The 12050-nt window shown below is 39.6% G+C and overlaps 1 protein-coding gene across 2 annotated transcripts in view; it reads left to right on the top strand.

The window, feature by feature from the left end:
- The window catches only part of RASGRP1 (RAS guanyl releasing protein 1), a 79175-nt gene that overhangs the window by 49450 nt on the left and 17675 nt on the right, over nt 1–12050 (top strand). For both annotated transcript variants that reach the window (XM_077127419.1, XM_077127420.1), the window contains exons 4-8: nt 3498–3560; nt 4502–4633; nt 6520–6673; nt 10417–10590; nt 11718–11834. In XM_077127419.1, coding sequence (XP_076983534.1) covers nt 3498–3560; nt 4502–4633; nt 6520–6673; nt 10417–10590; nt 11718–11834 — 640 coding nt within the window. The remainder of the gene's footprint in view (nt 1–3497; nt 3561–4501; nt 4634–6519; nt 6674–10416; nt 10591–11717; nt 11835–12050) is intronic.

Raw genomic sequence — 12050 nt, 5'->3', positions numbered from 1 at the left:
GGAAGGGATTCTAAGAAGACGACGTGAAGTAAGAATTCCTATAATAGAAACCCAGGTTAAATATTGAAGGCAAACGATTTTTTCCTTCATACTTAGTTTCCATGTCCTCAGACTTGAAAGTAGTAGAATTGTTCGTTAAATAAGTTTAAATGGTTTCGTATTTCTCCATTGTTAAAAGAGTGAGAGAGGCATAAGTTTCACAGCATGCTTTGAATAACTCAGATGCCTGAAAAGTACATCCAGAACTGTACTGGTACTTTTTAGCCAGAGTGGTGACCATGAAGAGAAGGAAAAAACATACAGCCTGAAATTTACTCCAAACTGACTCCTGGGCCCCTTTACCACTGGCCTGTTCCTAGCTGGCGCTGGGTATCTGCTTGTCTTCTAAAGCTGGAGGGCAGATGCCTGCCCATCACAGCTACCTTTGCTATGGAAGAAGGGCCTTCATGATCCCAAGAGGCTACTTCACTTGCCCTTACTAATGGCATTGCCAATGCCCCACAGGCTCAGCACTCGTGTAGACTGAAGCTGGGTCTACACAGAGGGCACTGCCCAAGTGCAGCCAGTGTGCACTGTCCAAATGGGCATTTGAAGAGGATAAGGAGCCACTGGAGAGGAAGATAAAGTCTGTGATAAAATCACCATGTTGACTTAATAGATCCACCTAGTTGTTTTTAAAAAGTGTGTTTATTGTGTTTTCCTCCTTTGAAATGGAAGAATAATCATTTTAATAGTTAGCTCAAATAATAAAAATGTAGAATCTGAGAGATACTTATCTAGAATGTGCCTTATACTTGAATCTCTTTGCATTGAAGTGATATATTTTCTTAGTGATCTGGCATAAAGAAATGTAAAGTCATCTCATTCTCACTCTTGCCTTTTATACCCAAAGAACATTAAATTCTGACAAGACTACATAAAGGTGGGGGGATAAAGGGGTAGAGGAACTTAGTTTGTATATACTATTGAAGTTAACTTGGTATCAAAGTAAACAGGATTGTTATAGATTTATGATGTTAAATGTAAGCCCCACGGTAAGCACAAAGAAAGTATCAGAAGATATGCAAACTTACAGAAATAGATAGTAAGAGTGCAGGTCACCAGGGCTGAGGTGCAGGAGCAATGGAGAGTTAATGCAAAAATGAGTAGAGGGTTTCTTTTGGGGATGAAGGGAAAGTATGGTGAGGGCACCGCAACTCTGTGAATGTGATTGATGCCACTGAATGGTATGCTTGGGAGGGTTGGGATGGGAAGATTTATGTTGTATATATGTCTCCACAATTAAAAAGGAAGAAATATAAACTAAAGAGATAAAGATAATTAAACGCAATACTTAATTCTGAATGGGAGCTAAGAATGGAGGAAAGAAAGCTCAAAAGGACATTATAGGAACACAGGATAAAAACTGGAATCGACTATAAGCTTTATTTCAATATTAAATTTATGAAACTTGATAACTACAGATAAGTTGATTACATAAGTGAATATCCTTGTTCATAGGAGATGTACTTGGAAGTATCAATGTGTTCAAGGAGTGTGATGTGTGCAACCTGCTCTCAAATGTTCAGAAAATATATGATAGAGGATAGAGGATAGAGAGAGAGAGAATAAATCATGAGGCAAAGGTGGCAGTATGTTAAAATTGATAGACCTGGGTGTTGGTAGCAGGGGGAGGTTGTAGGTGTGCTGAAATTCTTTGTATGGGGTTTGTATTATTTTTGCAAGGATCCTGTAAGTTTGAAATTATTTCAAAATAAAAAGTTAAAAAACAAAAAGACAAAGAACATCAGGCATCAGAACCTTATACTTAATGAGTTCTGCCAGTTGCCTGGACGTATTTTTTTATTTTTAGTTTCTTTGTTGATAAGGGTTTTTTTATGGAAAAAATCAATTTTTTCATTAGAGATCATTTTATTAAAATTATAAATTTTATAACCATAGTTCTTTAGGGTTTCAAATTTAGTTTATATATCTTAATATTCTCTTTCTGTAAGTCTAATGCATTTCAGCAAACATTTTAAAGGGGACTTTAAAAATGCTTGGCTAATTTGAATAATGTTAATTATTTAAATATTTCCAGTGATTTTAAACTACAGTAATGAATTTAGCATTTTAGATTACTTTTTAATGCTTCAGCAGCCTTCCTGAATTCTAAATAATATTTATTACTCTAACAGATTAAAATTATAAACAGTAAAGTTGACATTATCTTCTATGTTCAAAGTTATATATAAGCCTATTGAGATTTCAATATACAACCACAAGTCTGAATCACTCGATTATATATTCCACATTGAAGTTTTAAAGCTATTACTCTAATATGCGCTGAAACTGTAAATTACAAGCATATAAAATTTCAAGTGCACAGATTTTTTCTTAATAAAACACATCAAAAATGATTTTTTATGACTCATTTTTATTTTTCTATAGTTTTCAAGGACTAAAATATGTATAACCACCTGGAAGGCCAGTGTCATCCCAGTTAATTGAGATCTCTGATGAGCTGCTCACTGGATTCTTGTCAATGGTTCTGAATCCACTGAACCCTGTATTTCAGTTATTATGGCACAATTTTTAGAATTACAGAACACACAGCCAACATGGTCTGATTCCTATTACTTGATGAAAGATGGCAGGACCCACCCAGGTTCATTTTGGGGATTAGATTTTGCATTTCTTTGACTTTTAAAATAAATGAATATTCTTTCTATATATCTCTAAAGATGTGAACTTAATGGAATCTTGCTATTCTTTCATATTCTTAGGACAGTATCATTCTCATGGACTATTCAAAATGATATGGTGTAGAGCTACAACTTCTCCAATAAAGAAAAATTGTAGTGCTCTGAAAAAAAATTATATGGATCTTTAACATGCTATCTGATTGTATTTTAGGTTATTCACATGGCTTTGTCTGCCTTGCCACCATAACTTATAAAGTCATTCTAAAAGACATCCTCTATGTGTATATTATACACCTTATTGTACTTAATTATCATGACAGTGTATTTGAATATTTATTCCTCTTTCTAATTAACTGCACAAATTGTTAATCAGTTACTAGAAACATTTTAAAAGATAAAAAGGAGCTGCTGTATTTAATTTGTCTCAATTGGATCCCTAGTCCCTGGGACACAGGAGGGAGGGCATCTGCCCCTACTCTGTTTCCTGAAGGTCACCTGCACTGGAATTTTTCCAGACTTTGTGACTTCCTAGTTCTAGTTCTGCACAGGAGGTACTACAGTTTCCTTCCATAACCCTCATCAGCATGGGCTAGATAGAAGCCACCGTCACCTTCCTAGGTGATGATAACCCTGCACCTCCACACATCCTGCAGGGGAGGGCCGGGGGGGTAGCCTATAGCCAGAGAGATAAAACACCATTTTCATTTTTCAAAAAATTGTGTCAGCAGGATAGTTTGAGCAAATACTACCAAAGGTCAAAAGTTGTTTGGTTTCTGTAACAGAGGCCCCCATTTCCCTTAACTCCAGTCCTACTTATAAGGATGCCTTGGCAAAGAATTCACCAGGACTTTGCCTGAAGATCTGCTATTTTGTCAGGTAATGTTCCATGGGTAATGAGGAACTTTGTGGAGTGGGGTAAAAAGAAAGGCTGAAGCAAGGAACTCTAATTCTTTCCTGGCTCTCCCTGCTTTTCCCTTCCCAGTCATTCATAGAACACCACAGGACACGGGAATAGACAACCTCTTACTTGTGGAAATTCCTCAACAGAGCACAGTTAATTTTTCTGAGGTGGCTGACCTTAATAGTTTATACCAATATCCTCTTCAGTCTCATAGCATTGACATAAGATGAAAGATATCTTTGTTACTTTGTTACTTTGTTTTTTATTCCTAATTATAAAAGCAATATAGCTCATTTTAGAGCAATTTGAAAACGTAGAAAAGACTATAACTATAATAATCACTCCTGATCCAATGATCTAGAGTGAACCATTGGTAAAATTTTGCCATATTTCCTTTGTGTTTTTTTCCAAGCAGATTTTTAAGCATAGCTGAGATCAAAATACATACACAGTTTCATATCCTGTAGATTTTCACTTTATGTCATAGGAATCTTCTCTAGTCATTAAAGATTTTTTGTAAACATTCTTTTTAATGACCATATAATATTCTGACATATGATAAAGCATAATTTACAGAAACATTGCTCCATTTGTGTACATTTGGTTTGTCTGTAGGTTATCTCTTTTACAGTTATCTCTGATTTACACGATTATGCCTAAATCTTTGTCTTGGATCCTTTTAATTATAATACACACTATCCAATCAAAGCATTTTTGAATGTGGAGTCAGAAGATTGTCAAGCGGTGGTTTACTTTCCTTGCTCTCCCTACCTCAGTTCCTTAAAGGACATAATGGATAAATCAGCCTGTATCTTCTTCTGAGTCCTATTCAGCATAGCTAATTCCTTTAGGAACCCAGCAAGGTATAAGTTCTTGGCTTCAGTTTTGGATTGTATTTTTAACTCCCTCCTTGTAGATACTGGATAACAGAATTCTGGATAATGTTCAAAATGGATGCCAGCTTGACAAACACTATGGAGGAGTTTCAGGAACTGGTGAAAGCTAATGGTGAGGAGTTACACTGCCGCCTAATTGACACAACTCAAATGTGAGTGTCAAGGTTTTGACTCATCTTTTGGAACCACCTCCCTTCTGTAAGACAGTCCAGGCCGCTTCAGCGGGCTTCTCGCCCCACTGTGATTGCTGCACTTGTGCCCCACTCCTTTCTGAGACGCGCTCAGACAGGCAGAATTCAGACTGCCGAACCAAAGTAAAAAGTTTGTCAGTCACAGGGAAGCAGAGAAGCCTCCTGATGATAAATCTGTAGGTGACTAATATCCAAGAGCAGAAAAAAATAAGTCCCAGTCAAAAAGAAATCAGGTAGCAAGATACTGACTAAAAGTCACCCTGATCATTGGAAACTGAAAGTAAAATGCCCAAACTCATGTTTCTTCAGCAGCTTATGGCAAGGGCCACCCCAGAACTTGTAAACAGGGAACTGCTGAAGTTTTTAATATATATGGGTATCTATGAAAGACTCTTAGGCTTCCAGAGCTGAAAGGAACCTCAGGAATATTCCAAACTATTCCTTTCATTTATTTACAAGCTTAACTGACCCAGTCTGGGAAAATGAGTGTTTTTTCCCAGTTTGGGGGAGGGGAGTGAAAATATATCGTATGCCATGGTTTTCACTCTATGGCCACTTTATTTGGGACTATTACAAATCCCCAGGATATAGATGTTTAGAACTGAAAGACATACTAGGAATTACCTCATCTAATGTCCTGATTTTTCTGATTGGGAAACTGAGGTTCCGCAAGGTTGTGACTTGTCTGGGGTTCCACAGCCAGTTAAGCTAGACCCTGTTTTCAGTGTACTGTGCCATACCCATGTGGAAGTTATTTCAAAATCTCATTCCATTTCCCAAAATAAATCTTTTCATCAGTTTAGGTTTTCCACACTTGTCTGCTTAGAATTATACAACTTAAAAGAGGGTTTTAAAAGGAACAATTTCTTCACTTTAAAGATGAAGAACGTAGAGCCTAGGGCTGTTTTCAAATCCAGGCCTCTTGCCCAAAAATGTCCGTAACTGGCTTTCCTCTCCAATATTTTCCACAATATATTCTTTATGAATTAGTCTGTGGAATATTGCCTGACCAGATATATTTGAGGAATGGTGAGTTAAAATTTCCTTTCACATTGAATTGCAGAATCTGTGGTAACCTCATTGGCTAAAGGGGCTACAAATTTTGTAGAATTTCCCAATGCATTTGACCACACAACTGTTTGATCAGAAGACAAGGTTTCCAGGAATATTGGTTTGAGAAGCACAGAACTGCAACCTGCTACCTCTCAAAACTGGGCTCCCTCTACTTCCTTAGCGAAGAAAAGTGAATAAAAACACATTGGTTGATTACAAGAAAATATGATGGGGGTGCGTATCCTAGGGTCAGCTAGGCTCCTTTGGTCACTTTAGAGGCTAGGAACATTTGAAGATAATGTTACATCTCTGTTAGGAATGACTGCATGGTCCTACGTGTGTTCCCTGCTGTATGACAACTCTGCTCTGAGGAAATAAGGCTAAGAAGCTGGTTCTCTTTTATATCCTTCAAGCCTGAAAATTGCTCCACTACCATGAGATTCCTAACCAGATTGAGAATTCCCATCATCCCATGGAATGAAGGAACACATAGGGCACAGACAGCAAACATGCCAGGGTTAGACAGAGGTGCTAAGACCAAAGGAGAGGAGACTGACCAGTGCCTTTGACTACTCTTTCTATTACCTTGAAGGAAATTCATTTCACCCTGTTCCCCAAAGCACATTTGAGAGGCTCCCTGGAGAAGCTCTGTTAAGGCATTGTTTTGGCTAAGGAAAGTTAGCTAATGGTGCTTTGTATATTCTTATAGGAAAGGTTAATGGATTTACTTATAAAAAGCAATTTCAACTTATTCTCTTTTTCTGTCTTTTCCATTTCACATTTTCCCACAAAAGCAATGCCCGTGACTGGTCCAGGAAACTTACACAACGGATAAAATCGAACACCAGCAAAAAAAGGAAAGTCTCCCTGCTTTTTGACCATCTGGAACCAGAAGAGCTGTCTGAGCACCTCACCTACCTTGAGTTCAAGTCCTTCCGAAGGATATCTGTATGTACCCAAGGGGCAGGAGAAAAATTTTCCAGGGACATATTTGAAAATAAACAGAGAAATCCAACAGGCCACCTACCTCCTAAACCTTGAGGTCTCCTCAGCACTGACAGACTCTCCCATCAGACTTCTTATAGTCTGGAGAATCTGTATAACATGAATTTCTTTGGTTGTTCCTTCTGTTCTTCCCTCATCTCCCATCCTTCATGCCCTACTCCACCCTACCACTCAGTCAAGCTACAATACTGGTAGTACACATAACAACCTGTATACATGCATATGTGAGTGTACACACAGCATGAACATGAGTGTGCACGTGTACACAAAAATACCTTTGCCCCTGATAATCATTAGGCATCCAGAATTTTAAAAAAAAATCTTCCCCCATTAAAAAATGGGACTGTGTCCTACAAAAGTTTGAGTTCATGTTGTGTAGGCTTTGATTGCCTCTGGGAAATTCCAAAATAAAGATGATGCTCCTGGTCTATCCCCGAATATACCTAAACTTTTAAGGTGGTACTGATATGGCCCCACAGTTACCCCTGATTGTAGAGATAAACCATACTGACCCAAACTTCACTAATAGGGTAACTAAACAGAGCCAAAATGTTACTGGGAGCAGAGAGAGAGAAAGGATTTCAATTTTATCATCCAAAACAAAGAGAGCACATAAGTACATCCTATCTTCACTGCAATCCTAAAAGTTCCATATGTGATGCTAAAAGAGCATTGGTTCCATACAGAACAGTCTGTCAACATGTCAGATGCCAAAAGACCCTCACTGGCCAATATGCTTTCCTAAGAAACAATATCCTTACTCCCCTCAGCCCCCATGCCTTCCAGTAGACACAATCTTCAGTTTTGCTCTAAAAATAGAGACTATCTAGTTTTAGATGCATTTCTTAGAATGGTCTGCACTGCCAAGAGAGGGCAGGAAGCATAGAAGGATGGCACAGGGAAGGGAGGACACCGAGAGGCACAGAGTGAGGGCTGGACCAAGGCCACACAAGCTGGTGCCAGCACCACATATAAGCCAGTGATCTTTCCATATCTCCTTTCTGCCTCTCTTGGTTACTCAGCAACAGTTTATTGAGCCCGGTTGTGTCTGGAAGGGTACCTGTAGACCAGGTTACAGAGGTCATTTCCTTTTCTCTCCATAATGTTGACATCCCTCCTGTTTCCACATAGTTTTTTGGCAGTCAGCCAGTAGTGCCCCTGCTCCTATTCAGAAATATTTCTCCAAGGACTAATCTGCACTACCACCTCAGTTCTCTCACTGGCACCCCTCAGACAGACCCATAGGCTCCAGTTGGGAGGATCCACCTGGCAAGTTATCATTTGGCAGGTTCTCCCTGTCATGGAGCAAGAACCTAGTCAGAGCTGAGAGCCACTGCAAAGAGCCATTTATCACTCTGGAAATCTGAGCTGTGCTGCGACTAAATTGCCAGGGCTGCTTGGAGAGGCCTGCAGGATGTCTACTTGATGCCAGTGTTCAGATAAAGGGAGATGGAAGTGAAAAATCAATGCAAATCAAGGAATCCAAGCCAGTGCTCCAGGGAGTGGAGGCAGTGCCTCTCTTTGCCAAGGGAAATGTCAGTTTGAACCTTTGTTTCTTTTGAGTGGCATGGTCCCTTCATAGAAGAAGACTGGGAGTTTTTTTTTTCTACACAGTTCTAAACAATTTTCCCTAACAATATTTTTCCCTCTAGGCTGGGCTTGGAGAGAAATTTATCTCTGCCATGAATTTAGTGGTATTTGATATTTTCTGTTTATCGTAACACTTTACTGTGGAGGAAGGTGGTCCACAGAATACCCCCAAGATTCTGTGATTCACTAGGAAGACACTCAGGACTCAGTATACAGTTGTACTCATGGCTACTATTGAATTCAAAGCAGAATCAGCAAAGAAAAAAGGCACGTGGGGCTAAGCCCAGAGGAAACCAGGTACAAGCTTCCAAGAGACCTCTTCCAGTGGAGTCACACAGGACGTGCTTGGTTCCTCTAGTGTCAGATTTTGACAGCAAAGGGTTGCCTACCAAGAAAACACATTACAGACCCAGTCCCAAGGTTTTGATTAGAGTTGGTCGTGTAGGCATCCTCTGCCTAGCATATACTAAAATTCCACACTCCCAGAAGGAAAGGTGTTCAGTACAAACCACATTGTTTGCAGAGGTTAGTCACCCTTATCAGTTAGGGAATGGTGGGAACTTTCCTGAAATTCAAGTTCCTAAATGCCATTCATGGGCCAATCTTGCAAGCAGGCCTTTCTAAGGATAGTCTCGGGCTTGTTATGTTAACTCTTTTTAGCACAGAACATGGGGGACATTGCTGGGGTAATTTTTAAAACGCGAGTGGATTCAATATGTTACATTTTTAGTGGGAGGGATATATAAAATGTACTCATTGGAAAAACTCATGGGAACTTTCTCTTATAGCCAGTAAGATTTTTGCTTTATATGTCTGTCTCTCTTAAAGGGTGGTTTTGGTCCTACTCATATATTTATATATATATATTTTACCATTTAACAACCATAGCATGTTAAAATGGGACTCAGTTAATTTGCAATTATTTTATTTAGATTATGAGTTCTTCTTATCAGCATAGTTATTCATCAGGCAGAACTAAGTTGTACTGCAGTAACAAATCTCCACACACTCCCCAAACAAAGCAAAAGTACATTTCTCACTAACCCTGCATGTCTAACATGGGTCAGCAGCTGATCATAAATCACTCAGGGAAATGATGATGGAGGCTTCATCTTGATACTAGTTCCCATGATCTCTGTAGCAGTGGGAAGGCAATATGGCAGATCATTCATTGGCTCGTAAATTTTTTGCTCAAAAGTGACAACACTTCTACTCATTTCCTTGGCTAAACTATGTCATATAGTCACACGTGATTTCAAAGGGGAGAGCTTAGAACAGAGAGCTTGAAATCTCTGTTGAACACACTAATGCCCCCCAGAGCAGTGGTGGAGAAAAGCAGACTACCCTTGCCTGTTGATGATGCTGATTGAGCAAAGGGATTCTTTGTGACAGGGACACAATTGCTACAGCAGTCATTTATTATACCAGATGTTCTGGAACATTCCAGTTTCATATTTGCTCTTTAATTGTCAACCATAGTCAATGCCATTGTCAAGTTTGGAGACTACAGTCACCAAATATACAGCAAACCAAGTTTCATATAACCCTCTCACTTAGCCTCTTCTCCGGTTGCTGAAGAGGAAATCCACATGATCAGCTTTATCATCAAGTTAATAATTATCCCATTAACACTACTTCATATTTATGTAGCACTTTGAAAATTTAAAGTGCTTTCATACATATTCTTTTTTTATCATTGCAAATCTGTGACTTAGATAGGGGAGAGTTTTATCATTTCATTTTTATGGTAAGAAAACAATTGGGGTGGGGGTGGGGAGAAAGACCAGAAAGAGAGAGACAAGGAGAAATGTCAAATATTTCTGTGAGGAAAATGATATTTTTCCTTCAACATTAGCACTGAAACCAGTACTGAGACCTTTCTTCTACACTGTATTCTTTAGAATTTTGAAGGGACAGTATAAATATCTACTCAAACACATTATTTTGATCAACTAGTGGATATGCACATCCACTTATGCTTAGTGGTTCCTCTGCCCCATAACAGTTCTCAGCCTTCACCCCCGCAGAGGTGCTCCATCCCTCGGGTCTCCTAGAACACCAGAGCAGCAATCCTAATTGATTTCTTTTCTCCGCAGTTCTCCGATTATCAGAATTACCTTGTGAATAGCTGCGTGAAGGAGAACCCCACCATGGAGCGATCCATTGCCCTGTGCAATGGCATCTCTCAGTGGGTACAGCTAATGGTTCTCAGCCGCCCAACCCCACAGCTCCGAGCAGAAGTCTTCATCAAGTTTATTCAGGTGGCTCAAGTGAGTGACTAGATTAAGATTATTGGACTGGACTATGAGTTATTTCTTCTTCCCACCACTTGCTCCCCTGCATAGTCTATCCCTAAGAGCTGCTTTTCTTTTCTGAGCCGTAGTAGGATTTGTGTGCTTTCAGCTATCCCCATATCAAGATGTGGTGACCTTCCCATTCCGCATTCAAGGGTAGCATGAAGAGGGCCACACAGGCCACCTCAGCAGTCAGAATAAGCTTTTAATCTGTTCTTTAAATATTTAACATTCTTCAAAAGAGGCTTACCAGCCTACATTGTTTCCCCACATCTTGCCCATACCAGTGACAAAGAAAAGTACAATTACAAGCTTTACTGAGTTTGGACAAACCTGGGTTGTCTTAGGTCTTTGAGCCCATGCTGTGTGGAATGGCTGGATGTAATGTGTGAGGGACAGAGTTTAAGCATCTGATAAGAGGAAACAGGTACTATGGACCCATATTTGAAAGTTCCCAGAGAATCTAGCTTCTCTGTCCTAGTTACTGTCCTACATGGGCACTGGCATAGCACAGATGAATGAGACAACATCCTTGCACTCAGAAATATAACAGTTTGGCTAATGTGATACAAAGGAAACAAAATGTTATACTTAATGGTATTTTACAAACCTTGGATGGTCTAGATCAGTTTCCCCAAATTTTGGTACATAGACCATCTACTCTCCTCTGTTATCTGGAGGTATGCTAAAAGTACAGACCCATAAGCACAACTCCAGAGCCAGAATGTCTGTCTGGGTTTGAGGCAGAAATTTGCATGTTAGACAAGCATCCCCAGTAATTGTTAAGAAACATTGAGTTAGATAGTGGTCCACAGATAAGCTACAACCGAGGAAGGGGGGTGTGGCACCTTGTTAGATTTAGAACCCACTGTTTTGGAATTAAACCTAACAGGAGAAATGGAATTAAACCTAACAGGAGAAATGGAAACCTATTCCATTAAATAGGTTTAATGGAATTAAACCTAACAGGAAAATTGCAACACCTGCTTGTTAGTCTTTGACCAGAATAAGAAAGACTCAGAGCACAGAGAAGAGAGGCAACCTCTTCCCTCCCCTCATAACCTATGGAACAATGACTTTGTCATCTCTTTTCTGTGTCACAGAAGCTCCATCAACTACAGAACTTCAACACATTGATGGCTGTGATAGGTGGGCTATGTCACAGCTCAATCTCTAGGCTCAAGGAGACAAGTTCACATGTCCCTCATGAAATCAATAAGGTCAGTGCTACGGTCTTCTTTGTGGCCTTTAGAAGCATCCCCAGGACCATTATGGACATTTTCTCTTTGAGGGGCATCCCAGGACGCATTTCCAAACCACACCATCTCTTGCCAACCAAGCAAGCAAGCCCCAAGAAAATCCCAGGATAGAAAAGTCACAGATTTGAGTTGTTGTGATTCATTCTGGCTTCATGGTGTCACTGCACAATGCCTACT

The sequence above is a fragment of the Tamandua tetradactyla genome, chromosome 14 (assembly GCF_023851605.1).
Source record: "Tamandua tetradactyla isolate mTamTet1 chromosome 14, mTamTet1.pri, whole genome shotgun sequence".
Classification (NCBI taxonomy): Eukaryota; Metazoa; Chordata; class Mammalia; order Pilosa; family Myrmecophagidae; genus Tamandua; species Tamandua tetradactyla.
This window is presented reverse-complemented; position numbering and strand designations above follow the sequence as displayed.